Raw genomic sequence first — 25,191 nt, forward strand, 5'->3', positions numbered from 1 at the left:
TTTCGCAGCTGTTTCCACAATAATAATACAGAAACTTGCCTTATTTCATTTTAGAAGAAAAGGTTCTAAGAAAGGTTTTCATTTTATGTCCTAAGAAAGAAAAAAATTATTTCAAAATTCTAAGGTTTCACATAAGTGCCACGTTCAAGATTTTTATGTATCACAAACATGGGACTTGGTGTATGGTTTTGTTGCTTTCTCAATAAATACAAGACTCCAGTTTTTTTTTTTGACTAATTTTTTTAATAAGTAATAAACCTTTTTTTGGCAGTAATTGCATTAGTTCGTTTCAATCTATAATACAACACTTAAAAGAAACATCCACTATGTACAAGACACATAAACTTAAAAAAAAATTAAAAACAAGAATAAATAACAAATACACTATTCATACATATATATATATATATCATATATGTATATAAGTCATATATATATATATCATTCCTGATGATACAGTTTAATAAGTTGATTCAGTGAAGATTTATAACCAGTGATTGGGCATTCACGATTGACTTCCACATACTTGAATATACAAGGATAGCAGAAAACAAATCTACAAAAAAGAAAAATACATTAATTTTGTATATTTGCATTAACATGTGCAATTTAAAAAACAGTCATAACTTAATTATGGATAAACAGCATGACAATGATTGAGCTATATAAAATCATAATATAAAATTATGCATAGCAGAGTATATCACTATACTGTGTTATGCATAATATTTCTATAAACAAGCTATGCTTGTCTATAGAAAGAACTCCCCTCACCATGTCGTCTAAGGCTGGCTGCAAGGGAAACAAGAAATAGCGCATTTCAAAGTGGGGAGCTTCTTTTTCCCCTGATCCCCTTTCTGAGTCAAAACCTGTCTTAAATATTGACCCACTACTTGAAATTGTTAAACCTCCTAACTATATTAACCACCACCACTCCAAACGAATGGCTAGGGGAGTTCTTTACAGAGACAAACTACACAAGTGTCTGCACACTGACACTCGCATTCTCCTATGCATAATGTTTAGCTGAATTTAAAATCTTTCGTTTATCAGTAACAAGTAAATGTGGTTTAAATGTTTCAGCAGGTTTTAATGGTGAGTGGGATTTTTATTTATTTTTTCAGCAGTCATCGTGAAGCTTGAAATGTTCAGATTTTATCTGAAATTTAATTCTTTCCTCCTTGCTTGCATTAATCTTCGACGCAAAGTAATTTTGAACTATCAGACGTTACTCAAATTTAGATAAATCATGATATATTTTTTTGCACTCATCATTAGTGAAAATAATGCAAGATAAGTAGCAGAATCAACAAAGGTTTGCTTATTAAACATCCATTTCAGCAAAAATAGTAGTATATATATATTTCTTTTTAAGAAAATGAAACAAACCAACAAGGATGTGTTCGATTCTACTAAAAAATAAGCCTCAATTAGAAATTTTTAAAATAATTTTATTAAGAATACATGATCCCCGAACTAGTCTTTCAAACTATCGTAAGAATGGAAAAAAAATTTATTTTAAAGAAAGGTATTATGTTTACGTCGTCCTAGCGATGCACAATGGACTATTGGCGACGGCCTAAGAAACGTCCCCAAAGATTGTCTGAAGACATGAAATCACAATTTTGATTCTCTGCATAGGGGANACACGACAGGCTCGCACCACAGTTTTAATGTAACTGTGGTGCGAGCGTTGGTGCGTCATTCGACCAGTTGAGCGAGTAATGGTGACGTCATTCGACCAGTTCTAGCTCTGCAGGTTCGGTGACGTCAGCACTATACCACAAGAGCGCGGGGAAAAGAAACACCGTTCTCGATTGGGAGAAGGAGCTGACGTGAAAGGGGCGGGGAATAGGATTACGTGACGTCATCTTAAGAAAAATGTGAAAATTAGCTACTGGGTTTACTTTCCGGGTAAAATGTATATCTTTGCGGAGTGCCCGGAGTACACTGGAATTTCCGGAGATGCTCCGGAAATTCCGGGGTTGTTAGCGGGTATGTGATCCCCGAACTATTCTTTCAAACTATCGTAAGAATGGAAAAAATATTAATTTTAAAGAAAGGTATTATGTTTACGTCGTCCTAGCGATGCACAATGGACTATTGGCGACGGCCTAAGAAACGTCCCCAAAGATTGTCTGAAGACATGAAATCACAATTTTGATTCTCTGCATAGGGGATGGTTCCTCCACTGGTTCAACGACCTGGGTGCAAAGTCGAGCACTTTACAGTAGAACAGTTTAACAAGGACCAATATCGTGCACCCTCGATTCCGTCATAGCCTGATCAAAGTGGTCACCCACCCGCTTACTGACCACAGCCAGTGATACTTGACTTTGGTGCTCTACAGGGCACCATGTCTTTATGATCAGTTCACTGAAGGACAATTAATTTTAAGAAAAACAAAATAAGATAGAGATCAATGTATGATTGTAGCAAGCTGCGTAAAAATAAAAATCTAAGCAAAATATGATTTTTAAAATTCCTTCAAAGTTATAGCAGCATTGCTCAAGAAGTTTCTATTACAAATAGATGATAATAAATATTTAAACTACATAAAACGTTAACTTATAAATATGACAAAAATCAAAAATAAAACAACATACCCACTGCTAGCCAATGCGGTATCATTAGACCTGCTCTTTTTGCATATAAAACAAATATCTACAGGAATATCACAGGGCCACTGAAATACAAGAAACAGATGTTTAATAATGACAAAAACAATCTTTACAATAAAGAGTTTTAACATCTGCAAAAAAAATATTAAAAGAAAATAATTTTCGGCAACTAGTCTGGCCACAGTCAATACTTTTTACAATTTTGGAAGGAAATTTTTTTTTATTATTAGAAGTTTCATGCTATACCATTTCAATTTTGATTAAATAAATTTGATTTACAATGATTGTGACTACTTCCAAACATGTGCAGGGGATAGAGCGTTTGCATTCTAATGAGGTGAACCGGGTTCGAATCCCAGCGATGACAGGTCGCTACAAATTCCGCATCTGGCTTGCACCAACCACAGAGTTGACGTAAAATATCCTCAAAGGGGTCATGGGATAGAGTCCCCTAGTCGCTAAGCTAACCGTGGGAGGTTTTCCTCTCCAAGTAATGCAAATGCGGATACGTTTCATCAAAAAAGTCCTCCACGAAGGCAAATTTCTCCCAATGCTTGATCCAGGAACTTCCTTGTCTTCTATATTTGGTTCGAAACTACAAGGCGACGCAGATGAACATCAGTAGTCATAAACCCAAAACTAGGGCTGGTTGTTCAACGACGATTATGAATTATAAATACCTCTGAACATAAACGATTTAAACAAATATATAAGACTTGAGGACTGTTTGGTGAAACTTTTAAGTGATGGTAAATTTAAACAAACTAAACTTAACTGTTATTTCCCCACTACCTAAAATATTCTGGGAAGCTTAGGATTTCTGGGATGGAAATTTGTAAAGAGAGCTGTATTTTTAGGAAATATCAACCCTTGACTGTAACGTAATTTACAGAGGTGTCGGGAAAGTATATACCATTTTAGAAAAACTCATGAAACAAATGCTTTTTCAAAACAAGATTTAATATTACATGATATTTCAAAACTATTTTTCCACATAGTTCAGACATTTGATATAGAGAGAAATAAACTTGTCTATAATACCATTTTTTAAAAAATAAATAAATAAAAATGGCATCAGTAGAGTCAGCCACTTCCTAAGATCTGAATGTGAGCTAACATTTGATAACCATGGAAATGCATCAAAAACCATTCTTATTGTGAACTGCCTGTCTTCATTCTCTGAATTTTTTAAACAAACCCTCACAGACAACTAAAAGTTGTCAACACTATATTTCATTTGCTACATTAAATGTCATCAGCATGAATTCAATAATATTTAGAATGATATTTACCTGCAAATATATTTATCCCTTATACAATGGTTTTCACTAATAATATGATCACTTCCCAATAACAATTATCATCCCTTTCTAATGTTATTCTTGGTTATTATTATGCTTTTGATTATTATTTAAAATTTAAAAATTATCACTAAAAGTGGTTTTCCTTTATTATCAGGGTCCGCACGCTGATCATTCGCCACTTCACCAAATGCGATCCTCAAAATTACGTCAAAATGAATTTTTCTAAGCAAAACAATATTTTTTATTCGACTACAATAATTTTCGGTAGATGTGCTGCATAACCAATTAGAATTGGGTAAAAATAATACAAGCCTGAAACAAATTACCGTAAAATAGGTTTTATGCGAGAAAAATTAATCAAAAATTTTTTTTTAAGATTTGCATTTGGCGAAAAATTTTGATATTTCTGTATTTACTGGATAATAATTTTAAATCATTTGTGTCGGCCCCGATTATATTATAGAGAAATCATGAGATATTACATAATTATGCAACATTTTATGATAAAGGTACAATTTTATAGCTTTTAAACAGTACATAAGTTATATTTACTTTAGTAATATATTTTATATAAAACTCAAGTGTTCAGTTAACATATGATTACAAAATAACAATTTAAAATTCTCAAAGATTATTAGGAGTTTACTTTTCCCACTGTTGCTACATAATCTTTTTTTAAAAAATAAGAAGAAAAAAAATATTTAAGAAGTTCCATAGTAACCAAAAATTATATAAAAATGTAAGAAACAATATTGTGGACAAAGATGTAAATGGATCGAAAAGGATTTGGTTTTAAATTTTATCTCAATAAAATCAGAAACTAAATCTGTATAACAGGGTTGCCACAAAAAAAAATTAGCAATATAGTTGCTTTTAGCTGCCTAAAGCATGAAAATAGTTGCCTGAATAAGAACAATAATATGACTAAAATTTTACTAAATGACTTGATTGTCATAGACCATGATCCATTCAGTCAAGTTGGTGGCAAATATGATAATTTTTATACAAAAAAAATTAGTATATTTGCAGAAAATTAAATACTTTTAATCACTAGAAATCATTCAAAGAAAATATTTTTTTCATTAAAAAAAACTTACTTTTTCTAAAAAACTTTCAGTTTAACCTATAATTGATTTAGTTAATATATATATTGTGAAAAGTGATCATTCAAATACGAAATTCACGCATCATAATATCGTATTAAAAACTGCTTTTTTTAAAATCATGCAGAATTTCATAGCAATAACCGTTGCAAAGGCGATTGCGAAACAAAATAGATTCACAATGGAATCCGTGCAAATTAAGCGCGTCAAAAAGTGATGACTCAAATTTGCAATTCAACATTTTCTTATTTTTTAAGAAGAAAAAAATCATTATGTTCAGAAGCTACCATGGGGTGCAGGTTGTCAACCCAATTTAAGCTAAAAAAACATCACTAAGAGCACAGAAAAGTCTCCCAATAGTCACCTTTTCCTGAAAATAGTTGCTTTTTTAGCTTTTCAGGCAAAAAAAAGTTGCCATGGTCGCCTGATGTCGAAAATAGTTGCAAATAGTCGCATTTTAATCGTCTGTAGCAACCCTGTATATTACACAAATATTTTTCTTTTGTTGATAAAAATTAACATAAATGAAAGAGCTGAAAAAGGATTAAAAATATAATTAAGGTTTGAATGGTAACTTACTTTCTTAGGAGGTGGAGGCACAGGGAGAGGGGTGAGGTTTGTAGTATTGCCCTCTCGACTGTACCACCAGTTCAAAAACTGTGTGAGGAATGATCCAACAGATATAGAAAGAGTGATACCACCAATGAAAACATTAACTAGATTCCAAATGGTGTTCGAAAGCTTCCTGAAAAGAAATATTTCAATAAAGTTATATACATTACAATACTATCTAAAATGTACGTATGTTTATATATATATATATATATATTACATTACTATGTAATAAAATTAGTGGAAAACCCCTGATTGTTTTGAGCTTTTTTTCAAAAAGTACAAAAACTACTTAAAAAATAGCATGAAAGTTTTTACATTAATATTTAAATCAGATTTTTTTCATTAGTTGCCAAATGCAATTTATAACAAATTTATGAAAAAATAACTAAAAAAATTTTTTTGCGTGTGTGTAGTACAAATTAATTACTTTAAATACTCATTATTTTGCATATTTTAAATTTTTTTTCAAATTTCTAAACAATAATTTTGTAATTAATCTTAAATTGCCTCAAAAATTTTATTTAATTTTACTGAATATTTTTAAAACTATAGCAAAAATTATTGAGACAAAAAAATAAGTTTTTTTATAAAAATGTTCACAACTCCATAACTATTAAAGCAGGATTTGCAAAATTTTATGCAGTTATCGCAAATAACAACCAAATTAATTTATAAAAATTGCAAGATTATATTGCTTGATTTTCTAGCCTAGAGTGTTCAAAAATACTTGTTTTCTTTCATAATTAATTGTCAGTCTCTCACACCTCTGAAAGCTTTAAACTTTATTGCAAAGTGTGAAAAATTGCCTGAACTAACAATTTCTAGTTACAAAATAATCCTCTAAATATTTCATAAAAATAAAAAAAAACTGAAAGAGTTTTTTTTCATAATTGTTGGGTGGTGTATAATAAGTAAAACTAAAATTAGAAACCTAAACTTTTGATAGATTTCATTAATAAATTATTCGGCATACAATTTACAAGTTGTGAATTCCCCTCGTATTTTAACAGATCAGAATCCGTAAATAAGTAGTTATTCAGTGAAAGTTCATCATAAATCCCAATTAATCTTTTGCATGACTTAACTTTAATATTTAGTTGTTTTTTTTTTTAACCATTCAAGCTGCATATTAGTCCATTTTTAAACATAATATGTATTCCAATCATTAGGTCAAAAGTTAATGCAATTTTTTTCTTCATTGTACATTTTTAAACACTTATTAAGAAAAAAAAATTTATTTAAAAAACTTGTTTCGATTTTATGAATATTAAGCTATAAATTTTGAATAAGTAATAAAATACTTAATCAAGTGCCTTGATAAAAAAAAGAAAAGAAAATCTCTAATTATCTCTAAACAAAAATTTTGAAAAAAAAAAATCTGTTGTAGGAATCAAAAAGGATTTCACCCTTTTAGCCAAATTTGACCACTATCTAATATTCAAAAGCAGAATATCAATTTGCTAATGTGCACAGTAAGCAAAAAAAAGTTCAAATAAATTGCTGGTCATACTTATGTTGTTCTTTTGGAATGTGTTGCTTCCATGCATCATCAGACAAATCAATCATTGTGAGATGCGTTAGTGTTGTTGAGGTCAAATGCATGAGTGGTGAATGGTAACTTGATTTTCCCAAAGCATACGCTAAGTAGTAGCAAAGAACTGACGTCTCGGAAAGAAAATGGTACACAGGATACACTTTCAGATACAGAAGAGCCAATTTATTTTTAGTTCCCTAGTAAATTAGTAGAAGATTAAATTCTTTAAGAAGACAGTCAAACATGCATAAGAAGTACTGGAAAGAAAGCCTTAAACCTTTTGTGATATAAAAATTGCAATATAATATTTTAGTACAAATAATACCCGTGTTGCTTTAAAAATTAAAAAGCATTTCCATATTTACTTTAGATAACATTTAATTCAAACTCAAACGTCATATAATTTTTGATTTTTCATTTGAATTTATAATTCGCTGAAATCTTTTTATTTGATCATTTAACTCATCTAATATATCTCTGAATGATATAGACTTTATTAATGTTTCTGATCTTTCCCAATTATAATGTTATGCAGGAATATTGTTTACAGTAACTACTTTCATAACTATTAGTATACTTTAGATTTATTAAATTAGCATTCTTCGTTTGAATTTATATTTTGCTGAAGCCTTTCTGTTTGATCATTTAACTTATCTAATAAATCTCTCAGTGATAGAGACTTAATTAATATTTCTAATATTTCCCAATCACCATGTAGTACTGCAATATTGTTTACAGTAACAGCTTTCTCATAAGTACCAGTATATCTTAGATTTATTAAATTAGCAAGTTTCATTCGATGTCATGAGCAGATCATATTTTAACACAGATAAATAAAAGGATACATAACTTCTTGGTATCAATATAAGTATGAAAGTAAAAAGAATAGGCATTACAACTTGTCTTATCAACTTGGTTATGGTGTCATTCAAATTTGTCAGCATAAATAATTTGTAGGAAATAATATACCTCATTAGTCTATATAGTAGTCTTTATGTTTTTCCCACTTTTGTTAAGAAAATCAAAAGTGGTAGCTTAAGTTCACCTTGTGAGTGGGGAAAATTTTTAGGTTTCTAGATTGTAGATGAATAATTTTTTTTTAAACAACTAACGTATAACCCTAATTGTTTAGAAAGTTATTGACAAGACTAGTTCTGTGACACGGAAACTAGCCTAGGAAACTAACTAAAGAAAGCATAATTTTTAAATTCATACCTGTATGAAAGTTGAGTCTGAATTTCAAGTGCTTTTTTGCAATTCTTTTTCTTTAAATAATAAATATTTATTCATTGTGGTAGAAAAAATAATCATTCTTGCAATTTTCATTTTATAAGACTCAATCAAAGTTAATTCCCTTGATGACAAAAGACAATAAAAAACGAATAAATAAAAAACAAGAGAGAAATTAAATGTTGTCAGATATTATATCTTAAAAATTATACGAAAATTTTTAAAAATAAATAGATTGAAGAGAAATAAGAACTGTTTTCAATGCTTACTGTTATATGATATGAGGTTATTGTTACATATTATTAACAAATAAAATTAATTCTTGTATCACAGTTTCTGCATTTCTAAGTTTAAATTTTTATTTTTAAGTACAGTTCATTAATTTTCAAATCCAAGTATCCTTCTATTTTTTTTTTGTTAACACTGAGATATTAATAAAATGCACTAATAAAATCAAAGTGATTTTACCGCTGACAAATTATTGATAGAGACATCATAAATATTGACCTCTGATAAATTATGTAAGATATTTTAAATTCAAATGTTAAAATTTCTTAGTAAGTCATTCTATAAAAAAAAATTTATAATTTTTATGGACTTTTATAAAATAGAGAAAAACAGTTTATGTTCAGTTGATTCTGAGAAAAAATGAACTTGCCATCGAAAGCAACTGTTTACCATAATGCAGTCCCATCTTCACTGAGTAATAATTCTCCGAGAAGTGAGGGTACTGATTTTCCAAAATTCCGTCCTCAGAGTGCAACAGATGGCACTCGAATTAAATTTTTGGAACAAATAGACATAAACGGTTCCTCCTCCTTGATATTCAATGATGGAGGTTTGTGAGTTACCATTTGAACTGGTGAGTGCAATGAACAAAGGACGGAGCCGCCTAGTCGTGAAAAATACATATTTGTCTTCTGGCAGAAAAATGTCAGATTCATTATCATAAGAAGATATGATTTCATAAAAATGATGAAAAGGAACACTTTTAATATGCTGAGGAATGGGATTCAGATATTAGAAGTTTTGTGTAATGGAGCATTGGAAAATCAGAGAACTCTAATGAAATGTAGTAGAAGGAAAAGAATGAAGAGAGAAAACTCACTTTTGAAGCGAGGCTTCCACGGGAATGATCATCACGCATATTCTTATAGACTTCTTCCAGTTGCCTTTGCAAGTAAGGATAAACTACAGCACATATTACCCACAATGCCACTTTTCTCCTTGAAACATTCAGGGAACGGGGATCTGGGATTCTTTTTAAGCTGTAAAAGGTCTCAGTGAATAATCCTCCTACAGAAGAATAAGAATGATTAGTATGATATTAATAGCAATTGCATCAAAATTAAAATATTAGACTAAAAAGAAATGAACAGGAAAACTGCTTTTGTACAAGTGCTTGGTTGAAATAAGCTTATTTATAAAGTTTGAAAGATATAACAGTAAAAAATGAATAACAGACTGCATAAGCATATTTTATTTTAAATATAAGAGCTAGAAAATTAAATCATTAATATAGGTATACTTTAACCTTTTGTAGTCTTATATTAGACTGAGTCTGACTTCATAAATCAGCCATTCACTAGTGTCTGACACAGGACTATGTCATTTTAATTTGCAATATAAAATGAGTCATATAGTTATTTACTATTTCTGTTTTAGTCAAAATGAACCTTTTTCATTGAGAAAATAATCAGACCAGGAGAGAAAATCATTTTTCAATTATTTTATTAAGCTTCCTTCACCCATTTTTTGGGTAGTTTTTAATCTTCTTCTTTTTTGTGGAAAATTAGATAGTCAATGTGGCGTTACGTATGTATTTGTGTGTACGGTGATAAATGTGATGCAATGATTTGGAGAGTGGGATAAGCAAAGGTTTGGACTTTATAGTTTCACACCTTTTTCATTTATTTTTCTTTCAGATTTAACTGTAATTGCATGGAATAAATTTATGTCACTACACTAATGCTTCTTTTAAGGTAAAATAATTGCCCATATTGATTAGTATTGGGTTTTCATATTAACTTTGACACAATTCTTCATATGTTTACTTTAAGTCCCCTCGGAATTCACTGAGCCAAGGTAAAAGATTTCTTTAAAATATCTATGTACATTGTCTAGATAAAACGAAAACGCTTAAATTAATTTTGAGGTGATGCACAAAATCTTAGTATGTGGATAATGTTTTATAATTGAGGTATCTTGATCTGAACAGTGCATGGGAATGTTGAATTTGCTGGTTTATGAAAGACTTGTTGCGTTTGAAAAGATGCCAGTGGAATCAATTTAAAAAAAAAAAAGCATTCATTATTGCAGTTCGTCTGCTAAAAGGATAATTTAAGAGAGGCATGATTTTAAGGTATTTTGATGGAACGAAGTAGGATACATGTCTTATAAGTGAGTAACTTCACTGTGTTTATACTTTAAATGTTTACTACTGTTTTTTTATGATATGCATTCATAGTATCGTTAAATAATAGAGTTGCATAAATATATGGCATTATTTTTATGAAACTAGCAGCAGAGTGGTAACAAAACATGGTTCACATTGTAAAATAATAGTCTTGAGTCTGTACTATGTTTTAATGAAATTTGCAGTAGAATGGTAATATTAATTAACATTTAATATAGATCTGCTATTTTTTAATTTTTGAAGTGAATATTTATTGTTTAATAATGGTGTTTTATGCATTTATTGTTATTTTTTGATGAAATTTACAGCAGAGTGATAATTAAATAGTTGCCTATGGTTGATATAGATTTGCTGATTTCTTATTTATGAAAAACGTATTTTGCGTAAAAAAATGACATTAATGAGAGTGAACTTATTAATCTAACCCTATTAAATTATAGGGATTCAATATTTGATTTTGCTTTCAATATGTGACAAAAGTTAATGAAAATGCACCAAAACAAGACAAAAATCTGAAATTATCATGCGCAAGCCATGAGTCAATTATATTTTTTTAATATTTTTGCAATTACAAAAGAAAAATAGTAAAAAATAAAGTTTAAAAAAATAAAATGGCTTGTTAAATTGCTTTTTTTTCTTCAGATTTATACAGATTATGGAAATATATTTCTATGAAGGAGAGGAAGTTCATTACAAGTGGCAGCAGATCTTTGGCGCCTTGGTAATTGGGGTTAGTGTATATTGATATCGATATGGGAATATTCCCAAATTACTTATCAATTATTAGTATCATATAATTCTCAAAATATATACTGTAGGTTTTTCTAAATTAAATTTTACAAAGACTAGCTTTTTAATGGGGATTTTTAAGTCATGTCAACTATAATCGCCAAGGCTCGAAATAACATTAAAGGTGCAATATTTTTTAAAATCAAAAACACGAGGCTACAAACTATACCCTTCAAGGAGGTCCCCTACTGTGATTTTTTTCAGATTTTTTGTAGGCTTTTACCCGAAAGTTGCGAAGATTTGTTAATTATTTCGTCACAGAAAGGATTAAGGAATTTTTTCTCTTTTTAAACTAAAAATGCAGATGCTGAAATATTAATTAAACAAAGACTTTTAAAAATTCCGATGAACTAAACCATATCTCTGTATCAGTAACCGAGACAAAATGGTTGCCAAGGTTTGCAATAGTACATCCATCAAGAACGGAAAAATATGCATCAAAACTGGGTATTCAAAGGGTCATTTTACTAGCCACCTCAGGTCAAGTCACTTGTATAAATTTCACGTACAAGAACCAGGCAGTTTGATTTGATGCAAAAAGGTTACAATATAAAAATATCCCCGTCACTTATTAAATTATAACAACATTCCAAAATAGTATATTACAGCTGAAAAGCCAACTTTATGTTTTCATAACTCAATTCAAATGGAATATCAACTCAATTGGAAAGAAAAATATCATCAAAACAAAACACGCTGGAATAAATACAAATTGAGTAATTTTTCCCCAACTGCACACTAAATCAAATAAACTCGTCTTACCAGACATATCAACAACCATTAAAATTTATTTGTAAAGCTAATAAAATAGTGTGCATGACTATTTCGCATTTATAACAGTTTAATCATTAAGTTTCATATTTAATCAATTAAGTATTTTGGATTCATTACTAACATTTGATTTGTAAAAATTAAAGAAATGATTTAAGTAAAATGACAAAAACTAACCTTTTAACCGAAGATGGAGATATTGAAATATTGAATCAACTAAGACGTATAATTCATCGAAGTTCCGATAAATTAAGCCATATCTCATAGGGTTGTTTTCTGCTAACACCTAAAAAAAGAATATAAATCAAACAGAAAAAAATCTGCAATATATCTTTTTAGAAAAAACTGTTTTTACCTTAAAGAGATGTAGAAAAGCAGCTCTCAGAGATGATGCTAAATTATCATGGCCAATTACTTCAAAAATTGAAGGTTTCGAAAAATTCGATATAACATGATGGATACCGTACTCAGCCATTGTAATATTAATTGAGTTATGAAGAATGACAGGCAATCATAATTAAATATAATACAGAGAATATAGTTTTACTATAAAACTTGTCTAATACACCGTGGAAAAATTGTCCCAAACTTAATATTTCGTCTGCTTATTTACATCAAGCATATTGCCAACTTGAAATAATTAATTTTGAAACGCCAACTCAGCACTATGTAGTGAGTTGTTTCAATTTAACTGTAAACTGATAAGGTATAACAATCTGGCAATGAATGAATGATTACGCTATACTGATTTAGTTAATAGGGATTCATAAGCGGAAATGTTGTGTTTCTTTTGAAAATGGCAACAAAAAACAAGGTTTGCTGTAATTCGGAGGTTTATCACTCGACTGGCGTCAAATTAAAGAATGTCAAAATCAATATTTGTTGCTCAGTCGAATAAATGCTTGCATACAGTTCTAGTATTCTTTTATTTATAGTTCTATTCAGTGTTTTGGTGAGCCCTCAATTTAAATATTTTTATGTAACAAATTGCAATATTATGAGTAACATTTTACAATTATTTCTAAAATATATAACGAAAATATAAACGTAAAATGAATCAGTGAGTACACTTTTTTCATATTTGAAATATATAAAGTCCCCATTAGATTTTTCTGGAACCTACATATTTGGGTGTCATGAATTAATATGTGAGAGGGGTGAGAAAGTAAATAAGAAAGTAACATTTTTATCAAAACCTAAGGAATAGGGTTGGTATGATGATCTTCAAAACATCTTCAGTTAAAAAAAATTTAAGTGTATATTACTATAATTTTAAACTGCAATTAATAACGCGTCGGTACCATGTCAAAACTAAAGAGTTTGCTCAGCTACTCAGTCAATTGTCAGACACGTTCATATAGCACAATATTAACAAACTAAAAGATTTTATTAAAAAATTTTTTAAACTAAGTGTAATAATTTTCACTGGTCATTATTACTTCCATCAAATATTTTTTAGTATGGTAACGTAAATTTCTGTTACAATTGAAAAAAAAAGTTCAGATGTCCACCTGANCATATATATATATATATATATACATTTTTATTAAAAAATTAAGAAGTTTAGATAATTTTTGATGAATTCTAAAATAATTTCGTGATTATGACATTTATGTATTTGTAATTGATATCTTCAAAACATTTTCAGTTAAAAAAATTTAAATGTATATTACTATAATTTCAAACTGCAATTAATAACGCGTCGGCACCATGTCAAAACTAAAGAGTTTGCTCTGCTACTCAGTCAATTATCAGACACGTTCATATAGCACAATATTAACAAACTAAAAGATTTTATTAAAATAATTTTTTAACTAAGTGTAATAATTTTCACTGGTCATTATTACTTCCATCAAATATTTTTTAGTATGGTAGCATAAATTTCTGTTACAATTGAAAAAAAAAGTTCAGATGTCCACCTGAATGCAATCATTTGTATGTTTTTTCAAACGTAATTTCAATAATTTAAAAATTACTGTCTCTTACTATCAAAACCATTATTATTTTGGTTGAGCTGGAAAATAACAGTTGTAGCAATTTTATAGAAATCTTTTTTTTATTTATTTTATTTTTTTCACTTCAAGCTTTAACGAAGAGCGAGCCTATATAAAATAAAATTCTTAAGAAAGAAGCTTCCTGTTACTCATTACGGCTATATATACATATGGTCAGTAATTGAAAAAAAAGTGACTTAAATAAAAAGAAACTTGTTTCATTTTGGGGAATGCGATTTCTTGCGTGTAAAAAAAATTGAAAATCAACTCTCAATTTCAGCAGTATCAATCAGGTAAGTTAGAAAGAAAGTATGATTAGCATAAAAAACTGAATGAATTCTGGACATTCACAGGCTTAGATTATTTTTTATTCGTTTTTGAAATTTCTTAAATTTAAATTTTGAAAAACTCTTTTACAGATTTTTTTTACGAGCTAAAAGTGTTCTGAAAATGCAAAAAAGAAAAACTAAATTTTGGAAAAATTCAGTTACCTATGCCACAAAAAGGAGTTTATTTTTATATGGGTTTCATGATCCCAATTTTACTAAGTAATATTTTATTTTGGAACAGTCTGAGTTTATAGTATCTAACCTAGATTACATAACATGATTTAATTTGGTTCCGTACTGCTGATTTCTGCAATTGAGAATAAAATTCTACATTCAACTCTACTTGTTAATTCCTTTCATAAACCGCAGGTTGAGAACTGCTGATTTCTGCAATTGAAAATAAAATACTATGTTCAACTCTGCTTGTTAATTCCTTTCATAAACAGCAGGTTCAGTACTGCTGATTTCTGCAATTGAGAATAAAATTCTACTTGTTAGTTCCGTTCATAAACAGCAATAATTCTTTCAAGATTTATTACTTTAATCAACATGGATAAATTTTTTGGATGTGATTCACGAACTTTATATCCGTATAATTTTTAATTATATAATTAAATTTTGTCAATAAAGATTTTTTTCTACTTCCCGTAACCTTGATACTGAATATATCGGTTAATTTTAGAATATATTAATCATTATGCATCAATATACAGTAAAAACTGCCAAAATGACCTTTATCATTAAGAAACAAATTATTCCTTACATTAAATGGGCATAAAACCCTTGAAATCTGATCACTTGTTTATCTTTTATGTTGATATAAATCAAATTTGCCTAACAGTAATATTGAATGCTATACTAAATCCTTCATAATAGAGTTAATAAAAAAAATATTTTTTGAATAATTTAAGGCAATTAAGTTATGTAATTAGAACTTCACTAAATTGGTGAATTAGAATTGAAAACTAACTTACGCTCTGTTGAGTATTGACCATACAGGAAAATATTAAGTGCCTTTGTTAAATAATTTGCAAGGTAAAAAACCGAATATGCATAGATTTTTTCAAAAAAATTGAATTTAATATTAGATTTGCGTATATTCTTTTATTTATTAAAGTATTTTAAAAATTCTTTTCGGTAATGATTCTAATTTTAATACTATATAAAATTTTAAAAGCATGTTAAAAAATTAAGTTCTTAATCTATATTCTATAATTTGGTTAATAATAAGAAGATTAGCAATAAGAATGATATAATATATGATTAAAAGGAAATTAACACATTCCTTCTGTTCATGTTGATCAACTATCTAAGTGACTACAAAAGCAATGAATTACATTTGGTCAAATTGTTCAGGTTTCACTATAATGTATATTGAAATTAAGTTTATCTCTAAAGCATTCATAAAAGAAAAATAAATTTTGTTAGCTCCACTTAATACCTGAAATTTGTGACAGAAAGCATAATAGGTTTGCATTAGTTTTCTGAGTTACTAATTATAGTTTTTTTGTAGTCAAGCCTGTTTGGAAAAAAAAAAGCCTCCTACCTTCACAGTTTTTTTTTTTTTTTTTTTTTGCAAAACCTGTTTTAAATAGTGCTTCATAATAATAATTATTTTTTTACCCGAAATAATCTCTATGTTAACCAATTTAAAAATAGGTTCAAAGATAGTGGAAAGTTCCATTAATATGATGAAAAAAAATAAAAGTAGAACTAATGTATTCCGTATTTTTATCGCATCTATAAATTGTTAAGACTAAATTAATGCTACAACTGAAAGTTCGAAATGAAGTTAAGTTTGCAATTCAAAAAGTTAAATAAATTGTTAAGATGTTTATGGAAATAAAGGCATAAGTCATAAAAAATTGAGTTATTGCAATTTTACTCCACTGAATGAAAATATTGTTCAATCACTTTCTTTTTATTTTCATCGGTCAAAACAATTATAACTTTGAAATTTTTTTTAATTACGCCCTTTAGTTGCTCTTTCAAGCATGAGAAGTCTTGCAGTCCAAAGCAAATGAGAAGAATCTCCAGAAGTGGAGAGCGTCTTAAAATAAGAATTACGAGCATGTTTGAGGGCAGAACAGTTTCACAGGATGCTCGCCATGTCTACATGTTCCTTACATAAAATGCAGTCAGTAAGCTGTAAGATGCAGACAAAAGCTATAACAAATTTAACGTTATATCCAGGGTGCAACACGAGGAGGCCTGTTACACTACACCAGAGGTCGCCAAAGTGGTCTATATAGACCCCCAGGGGTCTATTTAACATAAGCGGGGGTCGATCTGAGTCAGGGGGTCGATCCGAACCGGAAGGGTCGATTGGTTGAAGGATTATCAGTATTTTTCAGATATGTGACAATTAGAAATAAAAGAAGAAGACNAGATATAAATAATAATAAAAAAAAANAAAGTTTCAAATTAAAGGTAATTTGCAAATTAACCAAACTTGCACTTCAGATTAAAAATAAGGGAAATAGCTAGATCAGTCAAAAATTAAAAACTGATTTACCTTAATACCGTATTAAATTTGAAAGTTTGTTTTGGATTTCAATTAGCGATTGTGTTAAACAGGTTGTAATGCAAAATCTGAGAAGACTGATCACCTTTTCTAATTATAAAAGCAATTTGTCTTTACATATTTCCTGAAATCCGGGTTAATAAAAGCAATAAAAATACCAATAAAGAAGAAGTATAAATAAATATAGAAAGTAGATAGAAGAATAAGAGAGAAAAAGAAAGGAAAATTTTTTACAGAAGGCAAATTTTGGACATAAAAAAAAGAAAGAAATTTTTTCGGATATTTTGCTATTAAAGTGATAAATATGTAAGGTAAATAATAAATAAAGTGAATGAAGACAATACTGAAATCTTGGACTTCAGAATAACAACCAATGCGTCATTTTTTTTTATTTTATTTTTTTTTCAAACAAGGTAAACAATACTCAAGTCTAATTTCAAATTGAAATTTTTCCTGTAAAACTGTTTTTTGCATTTTGTGTTTTACATTTTAACTTACACATTTTTAAAAATGTTTACAAATTTTTTTATCATGATTGAAGAGTTAACTTAAATTGTGTTATTATGAAGAATACTTTTTATGGTGAAAAAACCGTAATGTGATCTTTAAACAAGATACTTTTGAAACTGAAAATATTGTTAAGTCAAAAAAATTGTTGAAAATGAAAATCTTAAAATTGCTGATAATGCTACTGCAGATTTTTGATTGTGTCAAAATTTTTACCATGAGAGCATGCATAAATGTTTTATAATTCATTTTACTTTTATATAATGTTAACATTACAAATTTGAAATTTTTTTTCATTTTAATTGTATTTCTACCATAGGGAAGATTTTGCAAATAGATAATTTTTAAAATTTTTGATTTGTAACTAAGCATTTTTGGCGAGGGGGGATGAAACATAAAAAGCTTCTATTAATCTTTTTATGTTAGTTTCTTTGCTATAAAACAAATCCTACTTTATTACTAATTAATTATTCAAATCGAAATACTTTCTCACTTCTTTAATTACTTTAATTAATTACTTCTTTAATTATAATACATTTTTAACATCTTCCAATTTTTAAAGCATTGAATATTTTTTTCGCATCATCATATGGAAAATGTTCTACATCTACTTTTTCATCAGCTATTCTCATTAGGTTGCTCAAATGCGTGCTTGTTTCGTTTTGATCGTTTCTACCCACATTTGTTTCATTTTCATTTGTCCGTTTCGGAGTAGAAGATATAGCCTTTACAAGGTATTTGTCCATCTTACATTAAAGAGCAAAAAATTTGAACTTCTTACATGGAGAAACCTTGCCTACGGTAAACACGTGGTTGCAGAGAAATGCGTTCTGAAAGAGGTTCCGAGGGATGGTGTTCTGTTGTTCTTAAAGGCTCTGAACAATACTGGAAGCTAGATAATGGGGCAGATGTTGAAAATAATGAAAGATCCAGGAAGAAAAGTGAAACGGATTTCATTCTAAATGGCGCAATGAGAATTTTTTTTCAAAATGCAAGAAATTCGCGAATTTTGAAATTGGTTTATAGAATGCGCGAATTTCTCGAGGTAATCATTTTTTAATGCGAGAAAAGAAAAAAATGTTTGAGATTCTCGCGCTGTAGTGAAAACACTGCAAGGAGATCAGTTTTTTTAAAATAATTATAAAGAATTATTTATACAGAGCTGAAAACTCGAAAAACATTTTTCTATTTTATTGTATTGAAGAAATGGTAAAGAAGAAAGCAGTTATGGCATTTTTTTGGGTTCATTCATTATAAATCTTTACATAATTAGAAAAATCATAGAAGCAAAAAATAAAAACTAAACTTAAATTTTTTTTAAAAATAATTATTTAAACTAGGCTTTCAAATGCAAAATTCCTCACTTCTTAGAAGCACTAATCGTAAGTAATTGTACATAAAAAAAATATAATCATAAATAGACTAAATATTTAAAAGAAAAAAATTTCTTAGTTGCTATTGTTCTTAAGAAGGAACTTCAAAAAAGAGAAATTAGATAAATTTCAATTCAAAGATAAAAATTTAGACTCCTGGGTGATTCCACTTTGTAAGAGCACTGCAGAAGTTAAATTTTTAAAAAAAAGTCCCAGAAAATGTCTTCTTCTTTAGGGCAGTGTTTCTAAACCTGGGGGTAGTGTTGAAAAATGAGAGGGATTGTGAAATTAAAAATAACAGACATATAAATTAATAAAAGCTCTTCACTTACTCAAACTAAAGAGAAAAAAAACAAAACTTTAAAAAATTACAGTACAAGTTAGTGTTGTATTACAATATTAAGTGATTCTCAAAATAAGAGACTTTTTAATAAAATCTTAAAATATTATTTTTAGCAAAATTAAAAAAATATATATATAGCAGTTGTAGTCTTTACCTGTAGTCAGCAGAGCTAAATATTCAAAATTTTTTTTAAAAAATAGTTAAAATTTCATGCGCCACACTAATGACAATTAAGCCAGGTCAATGACAATCGGACCATGCTAACCATGGTGGTTCAGAGGATAGAGCGCTCGCCTTCCAAGGAGGTGACTCAGTTTCGAATAATTGGTCGATTTGAATTCTGCATTTGGGTCGCACTGACCACAGTGTTTACGTAAAATATCCTCATATCATGGGCTAGAATCCATTTGCTGTTAGGCTAACCATAGGGGGTTTTCATGTTTTTTTAGAATAGCCAGTTTTTAGAAATATTTAAAATAAATAAAAAACTGAGTAACCACTGCTAAAAAAACTAAAATGGTAAAGTTGAAAAAAGAAAAAGGGAAATAGAAAAATATCCTCATAATTCTTAAAACAAAACTTTAATGCTAAAAATAATATTTTCTAGAAAAACATTATCCATAAAATGTTAAGAGAGAGATAATCTATAAATATACAGTGCTATCACAAAAGCGCCCATAAAAAAGATTATATATAAAAGTTAAATAGAATAAAATAAAAATCGATCCTAATTTTTGAAAAAAAAATTTAAAGTTAAACATATCAGTGTTCCAATTAATGTATTTTCAAAAAAAAAATTAATAAAGTCTAATGCAAAACCTTTTAATTGCGATGTCATAATAAAAACATTAAAAAAAATAAATGATTAATTAAATGATCAAACAATTTGCTTATATTTGGTATAATTTTAAAGGAAATTTATTGTAATTTATGAATTCAGGAGTTATTTTTAGGTGTTATTATAGTAAAATTTGTAATAAGTAGAGAGCATTCATTATTTTGACTTATTCTGCCAAAAAACCAAAACGAAAATCGTTTTTAATTTAAAAAAAAAAAAAAAAAAAAAAAAATTAAGCATTAAAAATCTCAATTAAACTTTTTTACATTGCCCATATTTTTTGAAAAAAAGTGACCATAAAAGTTCATTAGAAACGCTCTTTAAAAAATGCTGTGTAATAATAAAAATGCTGATAAAAAGAGAACTTAATAATAAAAAAAAAAGCAAAAGTGAAACAGAAAAAAATTGTTCTCAGTTCTAAAATGTAACACTGAAAATCACACTTTTCTAAGTTACCTGTCTTACCATACAGGAAAAAAGTGACAATAAAAAATAAAGTCTATAAGAAATGCTCCGTTATAATCCTGCAGAACAAAAAACAGCGAAAATGAAACAAACTAAAAAAAGTTCTCAATTCTTGAAAGAAAAAAAAAGTGTTGAAAAGATGATAAAATAGACACATTTGATTGTAATTTAAAAAAAAAAATCAGCAGTACATAACTTATAATTCAGTATAAAGTAATCTAGTTTCAATTTTTCTAAGTTTTGCTTTTCCATGTCTTTTAGAACTTAAAAAATATTTGTAAAACTGAACAATATGTATTTCTAATAATGTGCTGTTTTAAATTATTCTTTATTAAATCTATTCAAATTCTCCCAAAAAAAACATTGCTGAAAAATACTTTTCCAAAAAATACATTGCCGAATATTTGGCCTGGCCAAACGATTGGCCAACCGAATATTTGTTACATCCCAAGCTTAAATCGAATACTTTATTTTTAAAGTAGTTATTAGTTGTTCAATTCAAATTTACAAAACACTATAATAAAAAAAATTCTTATTGATTTTTTAAGCTTCAAACTTTATTGTTGCATTACTAATAATTAGGAACACCACATAAGTTCTTGAGATGTAATAAATAGCAGCATTAAGAAATAACTGTTTGAAAATCTTCAAATTCTTTAGAATTTTTGAGAAAGTAATTTAAGAGTAGTGAAAATTTAAAGCAGTTTTTCATGTATATTTATACACCTGTTAGAAATAGTTTTTAGTAAGAATTTTTTTGCTAACTTCATGATGGCCAAATTAAAAGTTTTTGTATCCTTTAAAGACTTACTATGCCTAAAAGAAACTATCATGATAAAGCATATAAGATAGTTGTTTAAAATATAAACTTAGATTACTTTTTCTAGCAAATTTCTTTTTTAAGTTAATGATTCAGCTATATTTTTTAGAAAGATTTGCGAACCTTTAGACAAGGCAAGGTGTAAGACAACACACTTTAATTTACTATTTTAAAAATTAAAAAGTCTATAAAATTAATTTAACAATTTGTTAATTTCAGCCTGTTTTTAATTAGTCTATAATAACACAGTATTATTTCATTTTTGATAAATTTCAAACATGCAATTGTCCACATTACACATAATAATGAAACAATTTTTAATACAGTGAAATTGTTTAATATGTATTGTTATAATTTTTTTTCAAGAATGTTTCAATCAATAATGAAATTGAATAAATTACAAACTATAGTTCATAAAAGTATCTTTAAGAAATAATTAAACCAACGTAATTTTTTTTCTCTATTTTTTAAAAAAAAACATGATTTTTGATTATGGAGTTGCAGGAGTGAAAAGGTTGAGTAACATTGCTTTTAAGCCATGCTAAATCAGTTCTTATGTAAAATACAGATAGTTTACAATTCTTCATATGCAAATGTTTTACCATATTTATTACATGGATATTACTTCTTTTAAGTTTGACTGCAAGAATTTTAATTTAAAATCTTGCATGAATTTTACATCAAATATTACATACAGTTCTTGCTTTCAGCACTAACTGCTTAAGACTTCTATATTTAATGTTTTTGTTTTAGCATGAACTCTAGAATGTTGCAATAAATATCTTTTTTGCTTAAATGATTTATTACATATGCTGCATGAAAAAGGCTTGGACTCAGTATGAATGCTACAATGTTTAGTCAAATTACTCTTCAATGCAAATACTTTATTGCACACATTGCATGAATAAGGTGTCTCTCGAGTATGAACAGTGGAATGTTGAACTAAATTGCTTTTAAAGGCAAATGTTTTATCACATACATTACATAAATAAGGTTTTTCTCCAGTATGAAGAACATAATGTTGTTTTAAGCTTCTTCTATAACTAAATGTTTGATCACAAACAGTACATGAATAAGGTTTTTCATTAACAAAAGAGAGTTTATTTAAATTAGTTGAGTCAAATGTTTTTTCGCACACAAAAGGTTTAACAGCAGAATGATTCTGATTATGTTTATCTAAATTATCTCTTCGTGTGAATGTTTCATTACACACAAGGCACGAATAAGGTTTTTCTTTAGTATGAACTTGAGTATGTTGAACTAAATGACTTTTGTTGGTAAAGGATTTTTCACACACATTGCATGAGTAGTGCTTTTCTCCAGTATGAATCTGAGAATGTTGAACTAAATTGTTTTTTAGAGCGAAATTTTTTTCACACACATCGCACGAGTAAGGTTTTTCTCCGGTATGAACTCGAGAATGTGTAACTAGATTATTTTTGAAGGTAAAAGTTTTTTTACACACATTGCAGGAGTAGGGTTTTTCTCCAGTATGAACTCGAGAATGTTGAACTAAATTAGTTTTTAAGGCAAAAGTTTTTTTACACACACCACATGAAAATGGCTTCTCTCCTGTATGAGTTAAAATATGTATTTTTAAGCCATTTTTGTCTGCAAAAGTTCTGTCACAAACACTGCATGAATATGGCTTTTCGTTGCTATGAACAAGACGAGAATGTCGAATTAAACTTGCCTTCACCGTGAAAGTTTTATTGCACACAGAACAGAAAAATGATTTGCTTTTACCAAGAATAACTGACACCGTGCAGCTGTTCATTTATAAAGTGTTATAACACACATTGCTAGAAGAATATTCTTTAGGATGAGTAAAAAAGTATTCTTTAAGTTGATTGCACAGTAATTGCTTCTTCATACACATTGCATTTACTCATATTAATACATGTGCAAAGGTTCCTTGCATCTAAGAATATATTTCAGCTGAAATAGACAAAAGGTTTAGTCAAATAAATTACTAATTGAACTTGTAAATTTCTCACTTTCAACAGAATCAATATTTACATTCGTTAGCTAACGTTTCCGGCTCTCTATTTCTATGCTACTCTTAGTTCACAAGTTCATAAATGAAATAGATGGTTTTTCTGCACAAGGGGGCGCTGCTAGCTCTTGACCGCCTATACTTCCGAGTTACTGCTTTTAATGTGTTTTAAAGCCACTTGGCTCAGAACGTGATCATTGTATTTTGAGACTTTCCTGAGTAGTATTTATTCTATACGTGTATTTGTTAACTGATTTTTCATTTGCGTTTAAAGAAAGGATCGTCATGAAAATTGTCATTGGAAGACCTGTTATTCTAAGGCGTGAGAACTGTCATTTAAAAAAAGAATCGTTATAAAACACTTCTTTAAACAGTAACCCGGATTACTACTTCAAACTGAGTCTCGCACCTAATCATGAAAAAGCATGCCATATAATGTTATACTTGTAGTGTTTTCATTAAAACGCGTTCCTTCAATTTAACTTTCAACGAGAAAACAACACCAAATAAATTCGGAACAACTCCAAAATAATTTGAAAATAATTCGAAACAACTACACAAGTTTACTATGATGCTGTCCAAAAAATTACAAGCATCGCTATTATATATACAAATACAGCCAAATAATAGATAACACTCAAAACATGGCCACCGAAGTATACCTTAATATTAGATAACCTCCAGAAAACCAGAGAAATCTAACGTTATTTTGCATAACTTTCGAATAATAGAACGATACAACTGTCACTGTTTTCTCAGCATTATATAAAATTAGATTCCATACAAGCTAATACGATCTAGCGTCAGCGGGTAATATCATTTTGCATTGGCTTTTATGCTATATAATATAAGATTTTTTATTTTCTGTTATTATCTTGATTCGTTTTTTATTTTTTTGAATAAGTAAGAGAAAGATTTGGATGGTCGTAGAATAATTCAGCGATATAATTTTTCTTAATTTTCTGTATTGTTGTGAATCAGTAAAACGTAGAATAATAGTTTTGTAATGTCTTTCCTTGCATTATTTACTTTGCAATACAGAAATAATAAAATTTTATGATCGAAATCTGATACCATCTATTTACCTACCTCTTATTCCAAAGTATTTCTTGCTTTTAATTGATTTTTTTGAATGAATATTTTAATTCTGATTAAGAATAAATACTTGAATAGCAAAACTTTGATTGAAATTTTTTCCCTTTATATAATGAGTTTTCTGATGAAATTTAAATAATTAACTATTTTAAGTGATTTATTTCAAATGTATTCCTAATTTTTTTCTTGAAATGAGCCAATTTTATTAAAATCTTAATTGAATTTGTAAATTTATAACACATGTTCTATAATAGTCATTACTTTAGACATTTGTAATTTCACAATTATCAAGCATTTATATTACGAAATTATGTAATAAAAACCACCTTTTTTAATTGTTTTAATATCGCAAATTTGTTTACAGACAATTATTTTTATCTTTATCATTGTTACAGAAAATTCTGTCATGGGTGAATGACTAAGCAAACGTTGATTTACAAGCATATTCTGAACCAGTACTTATCATTTATATCTAGATAATACGTTTTAACAGAGAAGTCAATTACTAAGCGCGAACTAAATAC

General features: G+C 28.3%; 2 protein-coding genes across 2 annotated transcripts; both read right to left on the bottom strand.

Annotated features, from left to right (window-relative positions):
* Nucleotides 1-220: 220 nt before the first annotated feature.
* Nucleotides 221-13,093, bottom strand: LOC107446635 (peroxin 12). The gene is made up of 7 exons (XM_016061326.3): nucleotides 12,739-13,093; nucleotides 12,561-12,669; nucleotides 9,516-9,703; nucleotides 7,154-7,374; nucleotides 5,608-5,773; nucleotides 2,607-2,686; nucleotides 221-556 (listed from the first exon to the last, which is right to left on the bottom strand). Exons 1-7 carry the CDS (start codon nucleotides 12,856-12,858, stop codon nucleotides 442-444), a joined length of 999 nt encoding a protein of 332 aa, XP_015916812.2. The 5' UTR covers nucleotides 12,859-13,093; the 3' UTR covers nucleotides 221-441.
* Nucleotides 13,094-21,781: 8,688 nt separating this feature from the next.
* On the bottom strand, nucleotides 21,782-23,632 carry LOC107446637 (zinc finger protein 271). The gene has a single exon (XM_016061327.4). The coding sequence runs from the start codon at nucleotides 23,351-23,353 to the stop codon at nucleotides 22,289-22,291; it is 1,065 nt and encodes a 354-aa protein (XP_015916813.3). The 5' UTR covers nucleotides 23,354-23,632; the 3' UTR covers nucleotides 21,782-22,288.
* Between the last annotated feature and the right edge of the window lie 1,559 nt (nucleotides 23,633-25,191).

The sequence above is a fragment of the Parasteatoda tepidariorum genome, chromosome 2 (genome assembly GCF_043381705.1).
Source record: "Parasteatoda tepidariorum isolate YZ-2023 chromosome 2, CAS_Ptep_4.0, whole genome shotgun sequence".
In the NCBI taxonomy this organism is placed as follows: domain Eukaryota; kingdom Metazoa; phylum Arthropoda; class Arachnida; order Araneae; family Theridiidae; genus Parasteatoda; species Parasteatoda tepidariorum.

Bases quoted from the DNA above. Each gene is read 5' to 3' on its own strand.
- LOC107446637 (XM_016061327.4), bottom strand. From the start codon at position 23,353: ATGAACAGCTGCACGGTGTCAGTTATTCTTGGTAAAAGCAAATCATTT.
- LOC107446635 (XM_016061326.3), bottom strand. From the start codon at position 12,858: ATGGCTGAGTACGGTATCCATCATGTTATATCGAATTTTTCGAAACCT. The intron at 7,375-9,515 runs GTGAGTTTTCTC...CTAATTTACTAG, and splicing joins GTGGAAGCCTCGCTTCAAAA to GGAACTAAAAATAAATTGGC. The intron at 5,774-7,153 runs GTATGACCAGCA...ATTTCTTTTCAG, and splicing joins ATTCCAAAAGAACAACATAA to GAAGCTTTCGAACACCATTT.